Source organism: Semicossyphus pulcher, unplaced genomic scaffold, assembly GCF_022749685.1.
Source record: "Semicossyphus pulcher isolate SPU_LCO1_2020_fin unplaced genomic scaffold, fSemPul1.0.p SCAF_6, whole genome shotgun sequence".
NCBI lineage: Eukaryota > Metazoa > Chordata > Actinopteri > Labriformes > Labridae > Semicossyphus > Semicossyphus pulcher.
This window is the reverse complement of record NW_027211737.1, coordinates 17,096,177-17,118,717: the sequence shown is the minus strand read 5'-3', so window position 1 is coordinate 17,118,717 and position 22,541 is coordinate 17,096,177. Positions and strand designations below refer to the sequence as shown.

At 40.4% G+C, this 22,541-nt stretch overlaps 1 protein-coding gene across 1 annotated transcript; it reads right to left on the bottom strand.

Moving 5' to 3' along the window:
- Positions 1-186: 186 nt before the first annotated feature.
- LOC138610792 (guanine nucleotide-binding protein G(q) subunit alpha) lies at positions 187-20,182 on the bottom strand. The gene is made up of 7 exons (XM_069683618.1): positions 19,152-20,182; positions 10,327-10,511; positions 8,065-8,219; positions 7,808-7,936; positions 6,500-6,629; positions 5,586-5,739; positions 187-4,294 (listed from the first exon to the last, which is right to left on the bottom strand). The coding sequence occupies exons 1-7, from the start codon at positions 19,285-19,287 to the stop codon at positions 4,104-4,106; spliced, it is 1,080 nt and encodes a 359-aa protein (XP_069539719.1). The 5' UTR covers positions 19,288-20,182; the 3' UTR covers positions 187-4,103.
- Positions 20,183-22,541: the final 2,359 nt, after the last annotated feature.

Below are 22,541 nucleotides of genomic sequence, written 5' to 3'. Positions count from 1 at the left end.
TCAACTCTTAACATCAATGTCATAAAACTCAACAGGGAAAACAAAATAAGTGAGGGAGGAAATGATGTAAAATGTAGACTTGAACGAGTGCTTTTAATTCACTTATTCAAAGATATAGTTAGATAGTTTACTGCTGGCTATAACGTGTGTTGTGGGAAAATAAACACAAGCAGTCTTCTTGCTTTTTTGTGCAGTTTACTCTCTGTTTATCCTCTTTTTGAACAGCGTTCCGAGTACACACATTTGCGAGGTGTCCAGTCGGCTCTGCGCCATCATGATTGCTTTGCAACAAGAACATTTACAAAAACAGAGACTGAACGTGAATATGATGTCATCTGCAGGAACAGGTAAGTACAAAGATTTCACTTTTCTGTTGAGTTGATAAGAGAGGATGGAGCAGGAAGAAGGCTCTCTACCAGGTTAAGATACAAAATCACAACACAATTTTTTCAGTGGAGCATCTGGCTCATGACGATGTGTTTTCTTTCTTGGTGATCTGGAATTGGAGTTGTTGCCTTGATATTTCACTAAAACTTGTCTTACATTTATCTCACCCAAGGTCTGTTTTGGATGGAGAATTTTTGTGCAAGGAAAACATAAATCACCCATGATGACAGGGGGAAAGAGCTAAATTTATAAACTCTATCGGGAGCATTTCATTCAACGTGTTAGCCTACATGGTAATATGCTCGGATCACAATGCGATCCACATCTTCAGAGCTTCACAGAGGACTATAATACAAATTGGATTTTCAAATACATCCGGCAGCTCATTCGGAAACACATCAGTCACGACCACAACTATTATGGGGAGTAATATTGTAGATTTAAAGGCATTGAATGAACCACATCGTAGAAATAATGACTATCACAAATCAGAGTCGAACTTTTGTTTAAAAAGAAACATGATGTTTCAGTCAGAACCATGTTAAAGGAGTGCCAGTTTATGGATACAGGAAACAACTGGCAGTATTATGAGCCGAGATCATCCTAGTATTAAAATTAGTCATAAATCTTTTTATGATTTCGAGGTGAAGACACCAAAAAAGGAGGTTTCAACATGTGTCTGAGAATTGAGCAAAAGGGCCGTGTATGTAGAGGTTTGACCCTGCAGTTCTACATAACACAGCCCTCAATATACCGTATATAACACTGTACGACTCCTGAACATACTGCATGAGGTTTCCAACACTGTTTCAGCAAGTCAACACCAGCTGGAGTCTCTTAAAGGGAAAATCCAGCCTTAATGTACCTCACAGGTGCTCCCTCACAGTCCTTTGGAGATCAGATTTATCTGACAAAATCGGATCATTTTATTTTAAGTCTGTATAATATATGTATTTTACTCAATTAACTCCCTTCATTATTGTGAAAATGGCTAAAAAACACTCCAGGCTTCGTCACTTTTTTTACTCTAGCTTTTGAATTTGGTTTTTGATGGATGATTTCTGCTTCTTCAGTGGGTTGAATGCAGTTTGTGCAGACAGGATTTTCCCTTTAAGTAACAGGGACAGTGTGTTCTGCAGCTCTATAACAAGTGATCAACATGAGAATCTGAAACTTTAGTCCAGCTTCAAAACATCTCCTCTGGCAACAAGCAGAATCACTTTAACACCATTTGACAGTCAGTGAAATGTGTGCCGAGCTGTTTTTCCTACTTGCCCTGCTATCTTTAAGTGCTTAATGTAAGATCTTCATTTACTTCAATTACACTGTGAAACGTCTGGTGGTGATTTGGAGTCCAGATTGCGACACATTGCGAGCAAATTCTACACATCTTAAGTCAAAGTCTGTAATGCACTGTGGCAGGAGTTTTAAGACATGAATCTGACGTGACAATACGAAGAAAGTAATAGAAAGTGTGTTCTGATTACAAGTCACTCATGATGTGCTTGTATAAGCTACATGAGCTACACCTCAGAGCAGGCCCTGCAGCTGCACATGGGACGTTATCCGCTGCACTAGCTTCGCTTGTCATAAAAACACAGGTGCCTTGCATGGGGCTTCAGAGGCACAGCTTATTCAATAAGGCAATATGTACATGTGAACAGTTGTGTATTTTACTCTGATGATTTCATGGCATAAATGAAGTCTGAAATAATACTGTACATTCTGATTAAATGATGGAAATAATAAAGTAAAAGAAGATTTAAAGCACCTGTAAATGTTGCATCCTAATTCGGCCAAAATTTTTTTGTGTGTTGGTGTTAAATTAATGTGACAAACTGCATCTGAGAGTGTGTAATGAAACCAAATATAAAAGAATCATCAATAAGTGATTGACACATGTATAACAAGTGCTTATGTTCCTGCAGCCAGTTAAGAGCTATTACAATTAGCCCTGTAGGTTGGATTCAGTTTCTCATATAAAAGTCAACTGAACAAAGCGGCTACTGTATGTACTGCTGTATGCTTGGATAATAATGTTCCTCTTAATGCACATCTGAAGCTCAACAATGTTTCTTGGCTGCGAAACCAAACACAAAATGTACATTCTCCTCTTAAAAAAAAGGAAACAAAAACAAACATGTAAATAACATCGTTTTTTCTTCCAAAAATGAATTAGCCATTAGACATACAATACAATTACATAGATACATATTTTCAATACCGCACATTCAATCTGCCAAAAAAGTAATGATTACAAAGCCGACAAAGATGCTGCCATATATATAGAGAGATGTATGTACAATGATTATAGCATTCATAATTGCACTATGCCTCAATAAATGTAAATTACAGGCGTGTGTTCTCGGGATTCGTTACAAAAAAATACTTAAAGTAAGTTGGGAATGTTGAAAGTTGCAAATCAGAGGTGCCAATCAGGAAAAAAAGGGCGTACTTTGGTACAAAATGAACGTCAACACTTTGCCCTTTTAGGCAGGAATGATCCTGATTTATTCTCCACTGCTATCGAACATACAACAGTAAAGACAACCGGGCTGTGATTGGACACTTAAACAGCTAAAACGTGAACAGTCAGTCTGCAGGCCAGGGGGAGGGGTTTGCAGCCAGACCAGTGTTGTGATTGGACGGGGTGAGGGGGTGGGGGGGGCGATACTGTTTACTTTGTTAAATACTTCAGGAATAAATTGGTCAACACTTTTCATTAAAGACGTAAACAGCGCAACGTGTGTTGATGTTTTGGCATTGGCAATAAATACACATATTACCATAATGAGAAGCGTTAATGTGGCACAGTTGAACATAATCATTTGACAACACTGTCTCATAAATTATAACTTCCTCTACTCCCTTCAGTCTGTGTAAAGCAACCAGCTCCGTCATGGTTTTCATGACGGGGCAGAGGTCCCCGTGTGCCTCCTCGCCGGGTCGCTCAAAGCTCAGAGATCATCTTTAAAGCCAAATTCTTCTTCATGGCTGTGTTGATGCTGCAGAACTGTCATGTGACTGTCACTCAACACATGGGCCGGTTCCCCAAAAATGTGGTCACACATTTTCTATTCATCAGATGGTGCCAAAGTCAATGCAAAGTAAGACTAACAATGATTGAAGTCAGTCGATACCAAATTAATGAGGAATCATTTAAAAACAGGTTTATGCCTGTTTTTAAAGAGACTTGCCAATCAGGAAACTGTGAAATAGAGATGTGTTACATCATTTCCTGTTGGGCTTACTGCTAAACGCCCAGGATGAAGCTTCACAATGGAGTGACAGGTAGTGACGGAGGGTTAAAAAAAAAAAAGGAATGAAAACCCAGTTTTTCTTTTTTTAAAAAGGCAAAATGGGTGGCACTGCATTTGTTTCATTTCTTTCTGTCAGAATAATTAACAAAAAACAAATTCACAATGTGCAAAGCCTAAAAATGAGGATTGTTGCTGAACATAGTCAACAGCAATTCTCTCCCAAACCCTTCCGTATATCTGCCCCCCTCCCTACGTTTCACTGACTCCTTAAATAGCGAGATAACATTTACGTTGCTCACCCGTCGGGGTCCGAGAGATCAACAAATTGCAAATAAATTAGCATTACGCAACCATTACATTTGTTTTCTTTTCATGAGTGTGTGTGATCTTTCTCTTCACAGATCGTGTCAGTCAGTGTGTGTTTTCAGGGCCCCCTGTGTGCAGCCCTGCTCGGCTCTACACCAGGTTGTACTCCTTCAGGTTGAGCTGCAGGATCGTGTCTTTGACGGCGGCAAAGACGAAGCGGATGTTCTCCGTGTCGGTGGCGCAGGTGAAGTGAGAGTAGATGATCTTATCGCTGTCTGGATTCAGGTCCACAAACATCTTGAGGATAAACTCTCGCCCTGCTTGGGCATCTCTCTGAGGACCTGCAGGGGGGGAGGGAGATGATGCTGCATGATTATACTTGCAAGAAGGTAGGGTGAGCTGTTTTCTATTATACGCTATAGTTCTTACAACTGTTTGATTATTACACTGACTGTAATCACTCCATCTAAAAACAAGGAACCGCCAACAAGGACCAGATTGGATTGTCTTGCAGGCTAATGCATGAAAAACCATAGGGATGCAATTCTGAAATACTTAATCAATCACATGAGAGGGAGTGCAACATCACGACCTCGAGGTCTGAATCAAACAACCAGTCAGGGTTAGCTTTCCACGTAACTGGCCAATCGCAGTGACTCTGTACAAACTAGCATCATCCGGCTTCCACCTGACATTTTGCCAGCAATAAAGTGTACTTATTAGAATAAACAGCATCTCTCCTCTCTCTCTCCTTGCCTCAGTGCTGCAGAGAGATGCACCGCACAACGGCTGCGCAGCACACACCAGTCGCAAAATGCGCGTGCATATTTGGTGTAACGGAGTGATACAGATGTGTTTTATACATTGGAATGTTCACTTTGCTTACTGCAACTTTAACTGAAACTGGACTGTTGTTGCCAAGCAACCCAAACATTCTCCTGCACTCTGTGTCTACAGGTTACCACAGATCAGCTGTTTTTTATCTTGTACATTCACCTGTTTGTTTTAATTTATCATCATTGGAGAGAAATGAGAGTCTGCTGTGTGATTCAGAGGTACCAGCTTGATTAACGTAGACACACACGGCCTGCTGTAATGTTATTCAGTATTCAGAACATGTGGCTGAGGCGGAGTGATACACACAGTGAAAAGTCCTGGTGATGTTGTTCTCTATACCAGCACTCATAAACCTCTTGACCAATCAGATTACTTGGTCAGAGCTAACTGTTGTATAATGTTTTTTTGTACCACAAAAAACTAACACAGGTTACTTTGACATTTTGAACATGTTTTTTGAACATGATGAAAAGCTTTCAGCATCTAAATCTGCTGCCTGCACTATTTCAAAATTCTCAACAGATGAACAGCGAGGTTAGGTATTACTTTGATCCATTTGTACTGGTATTAATGAATATATCTCACATAAATATCAAATATTATAACGCTGACGACATTTTTTAGCAATTCTAGTCCATTCTAGACATTTTGGACCCTCAGAAACTAATGATCATAAAAGTGTATGACACACCAAGACATACAAATATCTTATAATAAGCCAATAATACCCTAAAAAGGGCAGAATTAGCGTGGTTTCTTATGCCATTAAAAGTTGTTAATGCCGCTGTTACTCACCGTCGTACTCTGGAAAGTAGTCGACCAGATGAGAGTACATGATCTTCTCCTCCAGCAGGTCCTTCTTGTTGAGGAACAGAATGACGGAGGAGTTTTGGAACCAGGGGTATGTGATAATTGTCCTGAACAGAGCTTTACTCTCCTCCATCCGGTTCTACAGAGAGATGTGTGTGTGTGTGTGTGTGTGTGTGTGTGTGTGTGTGTGTGTGTGTGAGAGGCGAGGGGGAGAGGAGAAACACATACAGAGAGAGTTAATCACTTCATTAAACCGCAGTCTTTTATACTCATTAATTACAGATTTTAATAAACGCTTTACCACAGCAGAGGGAGGGCAGTAAAGATGAAAAAGAGAGGCGGCCATGTTGCCTTCAAGACTTTAATTTCCCCTCTTGCACTGCAGTTCAATGTTAATGAACAAAACAACCACTCTGAAACAAGCCCAAGATATAACGTCGCCTGTGCTACAGTGTATTGAAAGCGCTTGACAGAATTTCTCCTGTAAATGATAAAAACTGATCTAATGACGTCAGAACACAGAGGACATGCAGCTGCTCCGTCTTATGTCTCTGGAGCTCGCAGGCTCGCCGTTACAAAGGAAGGAAAACACACACATATGAACACACACCTGCTCATTAATAAACTTTAACAAACTGACACACATGCTATATCCTGTTAAGAGAGAGACAAGGCCCGAGGTGGTATTCAAAACAGCTGGCTGATCATTTACAAATGTTTTCCATGGGAGAAGGAGGTGGAGCACGGCGAGACGAGAGGAGCGTCTGATTTCCATTGTTTTAAATACAGACTCAAAAAATGTGAAAGTAAACAATCAGACAAACAAAGTAATCCCTTAGTTTGGATATTTGTTGTTGCTTGTCACGACTACAATTAATCAAATTTTGTGTCTCATTCACCTCGTTGTCTGATTCCACCAGCACTTGGTCGTACTCGCTGAGCGCTACCAGGAACATGATGGACGTGACGTTCTCGAAGCAGTGGATCCATTTCCTCCTCTCCGACCTCTGACCTCCAACGTCGACCATCCTGTCACGGCAGCAGCAATCCAGGGGAAAGAAATCAGTCACTGTAAGCATTGACGATGTTTGCATTGACACATCATGAGGGGCAAAGTGCTTCTTATTATCAGCTGAGTAAAAGCACAAGATTAACATTGTGACCATCTCTATACTTCTACTATACGCGTTTTCCATCAGCCAGCAGTGGTTGGTCTGCCAGAGAGGGTAGGCGGAGCTAAGCGGCTGCTTTTCCGCTCTCTGCAAGTGTTGCCAGTAAACAGTAATCTACTATGGTTGAACAAACAAAGAAAAGATCGATGACTACAGATACAACTTCAAAAATAAGTGAAAATCTAAAGAAAAAGAAACAAATTCGACGCTCAGATGAAGCAAACAGTCTAAAAAAGAAAAGCGACCGTCAGCGAGGAAAATCAAGAGTTACAACCGGAGCCAACCGTGGGCGTCACACACGCAACACTGTCTGGATATCTGGGAAGTGTGCTCCTGCAATTACAGTTTATCACCATAGGAGCTGCCGAAGAGAACGAAACCGAGATCTACTAGATTATAACTTTAAGAAGGTGAAGTATAGATATAAAGGGAGAATGGGGTGCTATCTGGGTACTTTAAACCTTAACAAAGCATCACATGCTATTCATATTTTATTAGCTTATTGTTCCTGTTGCATATAAAATATGAATGGACATTGTAAACAATTACTACTAATACTACCAAAGGGCACGAATGGAGTTTAGTGAAAGGTTTTGCTGGAGACAAAATTTAAAGTCTCAAGAAATAGGATCCTCGTTAAATATGCCAATACCTCAAAACTTTGATTGAGTAAAGGTACGATAAGATGGAACTTTATTAATCCCAAAGGAAGTTATAGTGCCAGATAGCTCCAATTATACAGTATAAAGTGAAAATATAAAGTGTATGGGTGAATGCAAAAAATAAATGAAAGACAAAAGATGAAGAGGAGCGACTCTAGGTACCTCCAGGTACCTGCTTACTTTCAATCTATGACATATCACAGTTGTGTTATTACTTCGGGCATGTTAAGAATTGTTGGGCTTGCTACACAGAAAGGTTTTAATTCATTTGTCCTCAATACCTGCTGTAGTTTTTTTTGTATTCTATATAATTATGCAGTCTAATTGAAAGCGTGGTCTTTTAAACACTTCCCTGTGAATGTTCTTCCCTCACCTGAATATCACACTCTGCAGGTCAAACGGGTATTCAATGATGCCCGTTGTCGGGACTCGAACCCTCAACACATCCTGCTGGGTGGGGAGGTACACTGGCTCGGCGATCCGGTCCAACGCATTCAGGTAACTACAGACGCACACAGACAAAGAAAATGATCCAGGATTTGTACCGGCTACAAAGTGTTGTATTTCAACTTAAACATTCTCAGAAAAGTTTCATTTTGAAATTAGGATGTTGCATTCCACTGTGCTCACTATTTAGTGGAGTCTGAGAGCTGGTATTCCCTCCTCCGGTCGTAGGACTCCTGGATGCCCGGGTCGTTCCATAAACTCTTGATTGCATCTACGTAAGGGTTCTCGAGCATTGAGACCTTTTCTACGTCCACCTCTCTCACAATGTTGGCGTTGCCCTGAAGGGAAGAAACACAGAGGAATACACTGAATCGCTGAGACACACGTCTTCATCCAACTACACCAAACAAGAAGTCTTACATCACTTATTAAATCTTCACAAGGCTTTTTTGATCATCTAAAAACACAGTCCCTGTCTTCACTTCACTTCACGTATTTTATATCCAGAAAGTTCCTCACGCCCTCCGGCTCAGCACGGACCTAATATCTGAATCCCACTGGGCCTATTAAGGGGAAAGTTTCGCCGCCCCAGATTCCCTTTAAAACTCTCCTGTGTCCCAGGAGAAAAGAGCTACATGTGCCCGAGTGTAACTGTTCCTCTCTCTCATACTGCACTATGATGATTACAATGTTGAGTTAATATTGGTACGCACTTTTATCACAAAACAGTGAGCTATGATGGCAATGCATGAGCATTCTCATACAATGATTATCATTACATCTTTTCGCCTCCTTTACAAAGAGTACCGATGGTTTAAAACCATACAGTTTCAATTTCTTTCTTATTTAACCTGCTGTTATAAATACTGAGCTGTCAGACCGCAGAAAACAAACAGCAGCAAAAAACTCAATGAGAGCGATAAATATGCAGCTATATACGGTATGTGTGATTGAGACATGTTGAGGGCTGGGTGTGATCAGCCTGCTGTCGTAGCATTTACCGAAATGCTATGAGAGCCAGTGTTAATATGAACAACAGCTTTCATTTTCACTTCCTTTGTGATGTCAGAAGACTCCTGTGTCAAAGGTGTAACAGTTCCCCTTTCAATCTGATGTATATGGGAGCATGGGGCCTACAAAATAAGACAAGCATCCTGCGTTGTTATACCTCAATTTCATTCTACACTTAAGTTGTTGTTGGCTGAACGTGATCCTGACTGAATGTCTCACACCAAAGTGGAATGAAAAACTGTAACAGAGGCATTTTATTTAACGCAGCAGATATAAGGGTACTCGGTTCTTGTTGTGCTCATAGTGTGTGAAACGGTGGTGAAACTGCACGGCTGAAACAGCACATTCAGTTTCATTCTTCATGAGCGTGAGGGAAGCGAAAGCAAGCTTAGAGAATGATCACCCACCACAGCAGCAGGGAGTCAACAAGCACCTGCTACAGTTTAAACCAGGTAATGGGGCCACTTTAAATCTTTATACTAAGTGTTTTCTAATGCACGCCTGGTGAGGTGTCGGAGGTTTGGCTCAACCTTTTGCCTCTTCTGCTGAAATCTGTTGTGCTTTTCCTTTGCCTCTCCTTGGCCAGACTGGGACTGTGATTGGCAGGAAGCCACATGACCATATGGCCAGTCAATCTGTATAGATTCCCCATTGGCTGATGTCTGCATAGATGTACATGACTGGTTTACTTTTTTCCTTCCCTATTTAAATGTTCCTTGTAATGTGTTTTTATGATGACCATGATGAAGGCCACAGACCAAAACGCAACCATAAAGTTTTTCTATGTATTCCAAGTGCAGCTGGAGTTTGGACCTCTGCACCTCTTGCTCACCTGGCCAACAGTCCTCAGAAAGCTTCCTGATTGGTCAGAAATACATGACCAAAAACTAAAGATGTACTTCAATCAAATGGTCTGCCTCGTCCAGGTCAATATCAAATCTTTCTTGTGGAATATTTGAAGCAGGTACCGGCACTTTAAGAATTCATTTAGTAACATATTAGTGGGTGTCGGCACATTCCCTCCTCTAATGGCATGCAAGGGAACCAATGGAAACTGGTCTACCTGTTTATATATGTTAACAGAAATGACAATGCTTATGTAAAAAAACTTTCAATGAAGTTACACTATCCACTCTATCAATTTTACCTTGAACAGTAGATTTTAATCCATCAGGTATTATGTACATCAACCACTCCAATCGTAGAAGTAATGTATTAATGTCTCTCTCTCTCGTGTACAATACTTATGTAGGAAAACACACGGGTTGTGATGGGGTGCTGGAGGGCTTAGAAGACACAGGAAGTGTCAAAAAGGACAGGAAATGATTATGGATGTCTGTTCCTTATAAGATAGACAGCACTCTAATAATAGACAATATTAAACATCCTTCACAGCAGTTTTTATTTCAGTTGAGGAATTGAAAAAGACTTTACCGTGTTGTGCTCATATTTGTAGGGGATCTTGAGCGTCTCCATGGCTCGGATCATTGCCTGCATGGCTGTGAAGATGTTCTGATACACCAGTTTAGTGAAGCCTCTTTTGTCCTCGTCGGTGTACCCGGCCCCGTGAATAATCCTCATCTGTTTGATGAATGTGCTCTTCCCACTTTCTCCAGTGCCTGACAAAGAAGACAGAAAGAAAATAATGACTTAAGTCAAGCTGAGCGACTAGCAGCCATTACAGTCTTCAAGATATGATGTTATTCTAGTAGATTAGAGTCCAATTTAGTGACTTCAAGTTCCACAGTTAGGGTCACAGGCTTGAATACAGAATGTAGTCTTATTATCTCAGTGTTTCCTTTTCTCCTTTGTCTTTCATTTAAAGGCACAATCTGGGATTAAAGTGTCGATGAAGGGTGAATTAACTGCTGTGAGTCAAAACAGTGAAATGTTGGCTAATGTCATTACTCAGAATTCATCATTACCTGTAACCGGTAGCAACGCACTAAAGCTGCCTCAACAGATTGTACTGACTGTGGGAAAGTCACTGACTTTGTGTGAGAGCGGGTTTTAAGTTTTGCCCCCCCCCCCACACACACACACACACACACACACACACACACACACACACACACACACACACACACACACACACGCACACACACACACACACACACGCACTGCAGCTCTAAAAATAAGTGACAAAACCATTGTACAGCCAAAGTGAAAGTCTGATCAACAATCTCCAACACTTACATTTTCACTGTACACTCAAACACATTGTGTTAACATCTTGTATCTCAATGCTTTGTTTGATTTGAAGATGAAGCCAAAATTCCTTCAATATATGGGGGGGGGGGACTCACGATACAATACGTGACCAACGATAACGATATTATCGCGATTCTGCGATAATTGATATATTGCAAGACAATCATATAATGATACATCACGTTATCTGATTAACTAAAGAATAGAAAATGCCCATAAAAAGGTAAAGCGCAGCATTAATGTATTTATTCACAGCAATTTGGTGTCAGTTTTTACAGAATTTGCCACAAACTGAAATGAAACAATGAACTTGCTTTGAGTCTGTAAATTAAATTTAAAGAACTATAGAACTACTGTTAAAACAATTAAGGACTTTGGATTTGAAATCTGTTTAGAGCGCCATGTATTGTCAATTAAAATATCGATATTTGGCACCAGTCTATTGATAAATGTACCCCACGAGTCAGGACAACATTACATTGCCGCATCCATATTTTGTCCCAACGTTCATGTCTACAAAGGACAAAGTTGGGTGCCTGAAAAGCAAAACAATACTCCTAAATGGTAAATCATGGAAGTGTTCATAAATGCAGCTTTAACATGAAACGTAAGCAAAGAAAAGTTAACCAGGAAAATGTAGAATTGAATGTGTTTGGAAATTAAAATTATTTTTAAAAAAATTCAAAATGTTTGTTCAAACTTTTCCTGAAAAAGCGGGTAACCCAACATCTATATCTTGGAAAAAACGTGCACTCACATTTACACAAAAGGATGTATAATTAACACTCACACATTCAGCATGCACTCACTCAAACTCTCAGTCAGTAATATTATGTGCAGGCTCTCTTCCTCTCAGCCTGTTTGCTTGCTCTGGTCACAGACCAAGAACAACTTCTCCCTCCTCTCAGTGGTGACAGGGAGTATTTGGGTGTGAAGAGCTGGAGGTGAAGTCTCTCTTTGGTCCATTGAGAATGTTGGCACGCAGACCGAACCGTCTAACTTTACCTCACTGCTACGTTTTGAATAACTTTGGCAGGAAGTAGTCCATGTGTGTGTTTAGCATGTCAGTGGCTGAGAGACATGAGCTGCATTCCAGTGTAACCTACAGTCCCTGTTATAAGAGTCTGTCTGTTTTACACCTCTTTTGTACTGTATAATATAGACTCTATTTTAGCCAAATTAGCCTCCTTACTGCTGACTCACAACGCTTTAGAAAACCAAACTGCAGACTAAACCAGTGCTGAAGTATTATAACATCAAGAGAAACTGCTGTCCTATTGTGGGGCTGACAATTTAGATCCTGAAATGAGCAGAGAAGGTCGTAATGACAAAACCAGAGTTAGCACAATTACATTTAAAGTGCTCTTGAGTGCTGTTAACCCTTAAAGCCCTACATTTATTTTACAAACTGCACAAAGTCATTAGGAAATGCTACCATGTGCACAGACGCAAATATATGGTTTTTCCCCACTGCCCTTCAGGTGAAGTCGCTGTGAAATATGAAAGTTTGGCTATGCTAATTTTAGCACTTAATGCTAATTTATTTTAACATAAACAATACATTAAACTTTATATCCTACATTGCACATGAGTATTTGTTTTCAACAGACCACAACAAAGTTCAATTGGATTTAGAATTGCTTGCTAGAGCTTTGTGCTAATGCTGCGCCAACACTGTGGGTTATCCTTATGTGCACTTTGAAGCATTCACATCGTAGCACCACAGGGTGTGCGGGACTTGTTACCACCTGATTCCCACCCCACAACCTGTTCTTCTGACTTTACCATTAACCTTGATGAAAAGTAGCAGTTGTTTTCAACCAAAAATAGTGTTGAGTTAATTCCTTACGGCACCCAACCTATAATTATCCACAATCTATTTTCTAAACAGGCAAAATGGAACAGTGAGTAATCTCAAAAACGTAGATTAGATTTGCTCTTGTGTGACACAGGTCTGACCTCACTGTGCTTGTTTAAACACAGAAAACAGGAGAGAAGCGGATGTCCTTAACGAGAAGAACAATGTGATTGGTTCATAAAGTCCCCTGTATAGAAACCTTTACTGTTATAGTCGACTTCATTGCTGCAATTCAGTTTTATGTTACAGATATGGAGTGCGTAACTTTCCAGGCAGCTGAGTCTACTACGTTGAATTTGAGGAGCACAAGTTCCTCTTGGGATCCACCCCGATTCAAGAAAAGGTTCCCCTGAGAATAGATGTATCAGCTGCTATCCAAAAAAAACAGACTTAAGCTTATGTTACAGAAACATAAAGAGGTAGAAAAAAAGCACTGTATAAGCAGCAGCTGTATGAATAATATGAGAACACTGGAGCACAAATATTCAGGATTGCTGGGACACATCTGGGTCATAATGGATTTTATGTATTTTACCAACGAGAGACACCGAAGAAAAACGAGGTATGCTTGGCATGAGACTGTGTCTGCCGTCAGAGGCTGCTGAATCATCCATCAAACCAATGTAGAGACCCAGGACTAACCCTGTGTTTGAGGTCAGCATGAATGAATCGAACATCTGAGGTAACTATGTCTGATTCAGCTGCATGTCCGGATCCCAAGACCAAGGACTCAGCAACACAGTCAGACTCAGAAGGGAAAGATAAAAGACCAACAAGAGAGAGCTCTGTGTCTGTGTGGTGCATTCATTTACTCATGTGATACTCTGGATATTTGAAACTCGAGCATGAGCTGTCAAATGCACAACATTAATCAAGTACATTAATCATTCAGCATTCAAGGGCTGTTGTGCATTGGCTACGAGACAAGTCTAGAAAGTTGTGTGCTTCAGCAACCCCTGAATGCACCACGGCATCAGTGTTAAGTATGCAGAGAGACGCCTGCAGCTGACTCTTTAAACCATATGGGATAAAGTATTCAACGCCAATACAAAGAAGTGCCAGAGTAACTTTTCCAAATGCTCTAGTCTGTATTACAATGTGTTACTCTAAATTCAGCGATTTGGAGAAGCCATATTGGTTATTTCTCACCCTGCTTCTTCCTTTTGTAAGACACTACTTGAAGGAATATTATACAGCTACTATAGAATTATAGTTCGATCACTTTATTGGCAGGAACCTCCAGCTCTTCTTCTTCTGCATCACATTGATTTTGAGTTAGTGCAATAAATCTGAATTATGGAAATGTTGAAAAAAATCCTATAAAAACGCAGGGACAACCCCTCTAGGCTGAAATTGAACTTTTATTGAGCAGTTAAAAAAGTTCAATGATGAATGCAGAAGTGATGCGAGGCGCTGGTTTTGTTTTTCATTTTAGTAAAGAAAGACTCCTGTGGGTGTCAAATCGATTCAGTGTTAATGGCAGACAGCCTGAAGCCAGCAGCAGCAGATCTCTCAGGGAAACACAAGGCAGACGCATGAATTGAATAAAAATACAAAGATGTACCCACGTAAATCACTAGACATAGGTCTGACTTGCTCAAGCAGCTTTCAGAGCAAATACAGTGTATGTACGTGTGAAAAAGCCACTGTTTACATCCTGTCATTGCCATTCTAGACCTATATTATACTGGAGAGAATCCTGATGCTATGTTACCTATTTAACTTCATTAATATGTGTACCTGTTGTAGTAGAATCCTATTGCTATTATAAAAAGGTGTAAATCCCTGAGCTTGCCCCGAGTTTGCTTCACGGTTAACTTGGCTGCCCTCATACAAGAATCATATGACTTCTTTATGGCTGTCTTCTCTCACAATTACAACCATGTGTTTGTGAAAAGCTTGTTAAATGTTGCGGTGGAATTTGTTCAGTCGTAGCCTTGACAAAGTTCCCACAGCTTTTATTTGTCCGATAAAAGCAGCTGACATTGATTGCACACTTTTGCAAATGTTTTCGACAAATGTTATGCTGTGTTATTGAACATGTTTTATTCTGCAGTGATTTTAAAAAGTTGCTCAGCTGCGACTTAATTCGATGAAACCCTGTAATCCTACTTGTGTCTGTGTATGTGTGTGTGAGTGTGTAAAGGGGGACAGGCGTCATAAACTAGGTCCAGTGGTCTCTGGAGGACTCGAGTTAGGCTGTGCCACTTTTTTAATTGAGCAATTTTAAATCAATTTGGCAGATGGTGACTCGCCTGATAATTAATACAGTTTAACCCTTTTGTCAGCAGATGTTTTAGATATAAATGCTTAATAAATATCAACAAAAAAACGTACTAAGCAGCCAATTTTAAATGTTGGATTAATGTTAATGAGCCAGTTAAAACGTTCGTGTACGTGTATCGTGTTATGTCAGTAAAAGTGAAGATGGTCTAGCTTACTCATAGGTATCTGAACCGGTATTGCCTCTGTAGGCATAAAACGATATATGACCACTTTGAGAGGTTACATTAGAAAAAATATGCTACTTGTTTTTACCACTATCCTAAGAGACTCCAAACTGTCCATTTCCAGTGAGGCAAAGTGTATCTAGCTACAAGAATTGTATTCATGACACCCATACACATTATAAAAACAAGGATGTCATATAAAGGGTTATGGGAATCGGTTGATCTTATTAATGTACAAGTTACTGTTAGGTTTAGAGTCTTAACCTGGCTGCACACTGCCCAGACAAACGGCGACCAACTCCAACCAACAGCAACTGTCGGGTCAGTGTGCGCCGAGAGTCTGTGTTTGTCGGATGGAGTTGTTCGAGTCGGACCAATGTGCGCCTTTATCCAACAAACCGCAACATTCTGAGAGCTCGACAACTGGCCTATACTCGCGTGCGGACCACCAGTTAGCACAACCTTCGTCCATGTAAAATAAACGAAAAACTTACATAAGAAAAAGTAGGCAACAAAAGTCTGTCCTGTCAGCTAACGTCTGGGCAGTGTGGAGCTGGCAGTTGGTTTTCCGGAACATTCTAAAGAATGCAACCAGCAACTGCCAACTTTAGAATGTCGAGGTGAGTTGGACCTGTGCTGTGTGCAGCCACCTTTAGATGTCAGAGCATCCTTTAACGGGTTTTTAAAACATCCATACTCAGATCTGTATTTCCATGCTTCAATAAAAAACAGTACGCAGTTTTAAATGTCCATTCTGTTGAACTATGAGCTCATCAATCGACCTACCTCAGTAAAGACAAATAACATTAAGTATAATTGATCTGTGGCTTTCCACAGAAAGCTTTTTACTTTCATACCAACCAAACTATAAAGATGGAGGCCTGGAAGGCACAAAAATCACTCTGAAAACAAGTCAGCAGTAAAGTATGCTCACATTTTAGCTAATGTGCTTTTCTTTAAGAGCACAGATTCTCTACTTCTCTCCAGCCTCCAGTCACTCTGTCACCGTCTCTGGGCTTCAACTTCCCATGACTGCACAGCTTTGGAATCTCAGTTAATGTAATGGAGCCACAGCTTCTACCTTCTCTCCCCTGTCGCTTTACATTTCTCCAGACCTAACCCCATGCTGAAAGAGGAGAAGTTAACTCTCCTTAAAAAAAAGCCTGGTTGCATTCATCATTTAAAAGGTAATTCACCTTAAACAGTGTCTTCATATAAACACTGCTTAGAGCTAAACGTCCTCATGCCATCTACAATCACTGTGATAATAATCTACAAAGGGTTGATGTTGTTTTGATTCAGAACTGTCTGATTTGAATCTCCTGCACTTTTCACAAAGTCTGGCTGGTGAAAGAGAAGTGCTTCTCCACACATCGCCAACAACTCCAGTGCTGCAGCTCCGTCAGTGAGCCTTGTTTAGAACTCAATAGAATTCACTTTTGCCAACTTCCATCTCCAAGAAAATGTACAATTTGCAAACTTCAGATACTGAATTTTTGGCAGGGTTGTCAATTAAGAGCTTCCAAAACTTTTTCCATCATGCTATCTTCTGAATGACAAAAAAAGTTTGTTCTTTTGGGAATAAATCAAAAGTTGTTGGTGATACTGGGAAGCTTTGAAATAAAAAAACTGATCTACAGTATGTTTTCTTTCCCTGTGAACCGTAGTAGGTATGACTTGTTCTAATGGATCATGACTGATCATGAGTGATTCAATTTGCAATGAATGCGTTTGTGTTCTTGTGTTGCTGGGGGAAATCGATTTCAGTTGCTTCTTGCTGAGATGCCCTCCCTCGTAGTTCTTCGTTTGTGGCCGACATTGATCTTTACTGGACTTTTCCTGAGTCACCTCTAAGTGAGGCCTTTATCTCTGACTCAGTGGCTGACTACAAACTATATGTGTGCCAAACAGCTCCTAAGCGTTACACTATTAAACCCCCTCCCCTCTTTCTTCTGCAGCAACAACTCTGTTGTTAGTTATTTATTCTTGGACATCTGCCCAGGTTAAATTACTGTTAATTGTGGTAGATCTCGACATTAGTTCACAATACATTAACGGATATTAGATGCACAAGGAGGATGGATTAAAAGCGTGTAATGCTTTTTTAAAACTTGCTCTTTTGTTTTAATGTGCAGGCTTTAATGTACACTGTCCCTCAGGACAAAAGGCAATTATCGGGTTTGAAAAAGTACAGATGAAGTTTAAAAGCCAAATTGATGGAGGAAAACCAAGTGATTGACATTTTAAAAGGAATTGAGAAAGTTCTAAACTTGACTCGAGAGTTTTATGTTAGATCCCACAAGACGTCAGGCAATTATTGAGGTTTAAAAACCAACAATTTACTGGTATTATAGGTGCTAATGGAGACATTTGGAGCAACTTTATTAGGATAACTCTACCAACCACAGAGAGAGTTGGACGCTGCTTAAAATACACACAATTTCTAGTCTCATTAAAAAAATTGCACTTATGCACTTATGCACTTAAAAGAATTAGTTATGTTTTCAAACTTTTCGTTTTGAGTAACTGGCTGAGTGTTTGCATAATGGGCAAATGGTTGGATTTTAAAAGAGATTAGAGGGCGACAACGGCACAATCTCACTCATTTAACAAAGGAGTTGGCTGTCAGCTCCTTTAAATTCTGTTAACAGCACTCATTAAATTATTTTCTACAAAAGTTTGCTCCATCTACCTCTCTTATAACCTCCCCACGAGAAGCGAATACCCTACATTCCTTCTTCAGGAAGAAGTCTGAATGATGTGATGCCCTGATGTGTTTCTGTAAAGGACAGAGTGAGGAGGGCACTGGACCAGGAAGAGAGGTTTCTGACACCACTCTCTACAACCACAGCCATCACAGCTAATGGACTTTCTGCTGAAAATCTAATTAAAAAAACAGGATGGTGAGAAGATGACTTGTTTTCCTCAAATTTCTCGAGAATGACTAATACTTCTCGACAGTATTGACACCCACCCGCCTTTCCCTCAATGTAACTCCGAACTGTAAGAAAGATGTGCAGGAACCAGATGATATTTCAAAGATTTTCTGGCACTGTTTTGGTATAATAGTTGTTAAGACACTGTTGGCTCTAAAAGTAGGACTAGATAAACAGAGGGATCCTCCTTTTTTAATAACTTATCATGTCTCTGCTACTGTTGCATGGGTTTTCCATTGGTTGGACATGCTGTCTTGTCACAACTACATATATGACAAGACAGCATGAGTCCAACCCTGTTCCATAGGCTGACACCTGTGATGTAATCATTGCCAGGGTTAGGTGTTAAGCTGCAGTCCTGTCTTGATCACTCCCAATAAAACAGCAGACTTTGGCCCACCTGATGTTTGACATACCACCTGGGTGGGCCCTCTATAGGCCTGGCTACACAGGTTGCTGTCAGGCCACTGCATGCATGGAGGTAACAGGTAATAACATAGTAAGCTGGGAGCATTTGTTTCCTCAACACTGACTGGTCACAGTTATTCAAATCAGGTGGTTTTTACACCGGGAGCAGTGTATAGGCCTGGCTGATCAGCATCTCCTCCCTCTGTTGACCTGCCAATCTCTGCACGCTCACTCACACTATATCACCAAACTTCAGACAGGTGGGAAGTCCTGATAAAAGCCTTCAAACCTTCATCTACCTACCACACACCCGCCCCCTGTCTAACAAAGGTATTTTGGAGAGAGGAATGTGTGCTCCTCTCCCTCCCCTGTGTGTCTGCCTGTTGTGGAGCTTACCGAGAAGCAACAGTTTCAGCTCCCGGCGTGCGTCCCTCTTATCCCGGCGGAGCTGCCTCTCGATCTCGTCGTTGATCCGCCTGGCTTCTTTCGCCTCCTCGCTGAGGCAACACGCCATTATGGATTCCAGGGTCATTATCTCTGTCTTTTTTCAGTTTTTTGTAGAAAAAAACACTCTTCTTCTGTTACTGATTCATTCAGATTTCACATCCGTATAAAAAAGAAACAACCGAGGCCTGTGAATGCCAAATAACGTCCTCATACAGGCCCGCTTGTGGTGAAATAACGTGTAGACGCCCTTATAATGAGTCTGTACAGCGCACAGATTGTGCTGGAAAGGAAAATTAGATATTTGAGAAATTATTGACCCCCCCTCCCCCCGTTTCGGTTCGCTTTCTGCGCCTCCTGACTTCTTCAAAATAAGTGTCCAAAGCGGGTTGAGATGAATATCAGTGCAATCTTAATTGGTGTAATCTGCTTTTCCCTCTCAATATGATCAACAGATCCTTTAAAGACACATCCTCCGTGAAGCTCTGTGTGATCTCGTTAACTGTGAAGCATTGCCATTCGTGCCCGGCCACCCCTCTCTCTTCAAAGTCTTCAATTTCGGTATTTTTCAATCAGCAAAATCCCCTCGTGTTCAAGTTTTGGTCCGTGGTTGAAGACAACTGTGGGGGAAAAACACATGTAAATAAAGCTGCCCGTTTATTTTCCAGTGGCTCGACTCCCGGGCGTGGTAAGGCAGAATATGGCGGACTTTCACTCCAATCCGCTAGGCTGGGATACAGTACAGTTATCTCTCTCTGTCTGCTCAAAAAAACCAAGAAAGCCACACATAACATAGCATTCAGCCGGAGCTGTCGGCACGGCAGCAAAAATACATCCCAGTTTGCATAAAAGGGCGTTTACGTCCACGGTTGAGTCGCGGGATGAGGAGAAAGGAATAAACGCCGTGTTGTTGCTTTCCCCCCGGTCAATCTTCTCCTTTTCCTCAATTCTCTTCATGTATTTTTATTACAGAGGCCATCCACTCCTCCGCTGGCAGGGTGACGTCGGCCTCCCATCGACTAGGGGGAGTGTCACGTCAAACACACGCCACACACACATACACACAAGTATTTTAACCCCCAACCTGTGGAATAGAGCATGAATGGAGAAGCTGGACGCACATCTCTACGTGTGTATGTGTCACAGAGGAAACTTAAGTTATGTTTTGTGTAATCTTTGTGGGAGGAACTCTTGATTGCCTATGGTTTTCTACAAATATAGTATGATTGCATGACAATGGATACAATAACATAACTTTCTGCATTCAAGTAAATATTCTTTTAGTTTCTCATTTCAGTTGACGTGTGTAGATTGTATTGATATTGTTTTAGATACCTTGGAATTCTGGGGACTTCCTTATGACAAGATTTTTATATTTGAAACAAAATCATAATATCATATTTCCCATAAGAAAACTGTATACAGGGTAGTTGGAATGCATTATGTTATAATATTCAACAGTTAGTTCCAACCAAGTAATCTGACTGGACAAGAGGCATTCCATGAGGGCTGATATATAGTATAACAGCACTGGGACTTTTAACAGTGTATCACTCCGCCTCAGGTGTTAAGGTAAGTTAATACTGTTATTTAATTTTACATCAAACCATCTTTTCAATCACACATGCCTTCAAAGCCACTGTTATTTCACTCATTGCATGATAGATGGAAACATACTGTAAATACGTTGATGTGATTCTCTTCATGGTAACAGTCCAGTTCCTGACAAGCCACAGACGTGGATGATTAGATTAACAAAAAATAGTGATCTGTTGTTGCTTATTACTTTTTGTCACTATATGTCGCTTGTGAACTGTTGTATAAAAGCAATATCACACTTAAGGTTGTGCTGCTGTACGCCTTCACTGAATCACTGCTGTACTGATATACAGAACAACAGCACTCCCTCTCATGAGATACTGCAAAAGTTTGTTTAATGCACTGTATACATTCAACCAGTAGAGGAGATATGCAGCAGTTGCTAGTCACATGATTCTAACATTAGGCCCGCACACTCAGAGATAAATGAAATGATAAGTGGATGGATGTTAGAGGCCGTATCATGTATCCACAGTTGTTCCATTATGACCACCTTGACTACTTTTGCTCGTGCCAAGTTATCAGTGAATTTAGTCTTTTACTACTGCCTTTTACACAAGAGATCTGATATCTATCATTAACTTCTTCTTATTGACAGGGCAGTCAATTTTAACACAAGACATAACACATTACTGTGTGAGCTATATTGTTTTGGGACTCTTAATGGGTCCTGGGTCTACATTGGGCTTCTTTAGGTGCATTGAATGCTTTGTAGGTCAGTTTTGTTTCAATATGATACACTTTGTTGTCCCAGTAGAGAAAATTGTCTTGGACTCGATTTCTGCACAAATTGAGCTGTCTCCACAGTAATAAACAAAACATAATAAAAACAAACAACATATACATGCAAACAGAGTAGCACATAGCCTACCAACCACAGACACAAATAACACATATGTCATACTGCACGTCTCCCGCAATATATAAGAATGATAAGTAAATGGAGATAAGAACAGAAAGATGCTATGGCACAATACAGCTAAAAGAAACATTATTATAACGTCCCCACTATATTCAAAAAGTACATATGGTTAATAATGTAAGATGAACAGACAAAATAATAACATTCGAAAACTAGCTGTGAAATAACTTGTTATGTAATCATCCCTACTTTGGTAAAACTTAAACTAATTAAAGAGTTTAACTGTTGTCATACTCACTTAAAACCATTAGCTGCAAACAAGGTTACAATTAAGGTCAGCTCACATAGGTATTGAGCGCGTTGATTGTAACCTAACTAAGTGGCCTATTTACACCATTTAAATGGGAACATCCCAGTGAGTCTGTGCTTAATTGCATGTAATGTATTTGTTCAAATCCAGCTCATGAGGTCAAAGCTGGTAGTATCTTTCTAACTTTAACAAACAAGCAGGATGTGCGTCATTGTACCACATAATATAAAAATAATAAAACTGTAAAATGGTTCTTGTAGAATTAATGTTAGCTGTCCAGGGACCTGACTGATTTGTCCCAGATTTCCAGCTTGGGGAACCATTCAACTGGTGTGTGTAATGAATGTCGACAAAGTAGCTCTCTAGAGGAACACACAGCCACAGGTCGGTAACATTTTAACCTGTCATGTGTTGTTCAGTAAAATCTTGTTTAAAGATGAGTCACCTTCACACAAATGCATCAGGTTGTTTGTTGAAAACCTTAGAATGCCAGACTGTGTTTTACCTGGTAAAAACCCATGAAAAGTTGAAGTAATATTTTTTTGGGTGAGCTACATCTGTCCCCAGTCAA

Excerpts from the sequence above, each read along its gene's own strand:
- LOC138610792 (XM_069683618.1), bottom strand. The coding sequence starts at position 19,287 with ATGACCCTGGAATCCATAATGGCGTGTTGCCTCAGCGAGGAGGCGAAA. Across the intron at positions 8,220-10,326 it reads ACAAATATGAGCACAACACG|GGCAACGCCAACATTGTGAG; the intron begins GTAAAGTCTTTT and ends TCTTCCCTTCAG. Across the intron at positions 6,630-7,807 it reads CTGCAGAGTGTGATATTCAG|GATGGTCGACGTTGGAGGTC; the intron begins GTGAGGGAAGAA and ends CTGCCGTGACAG.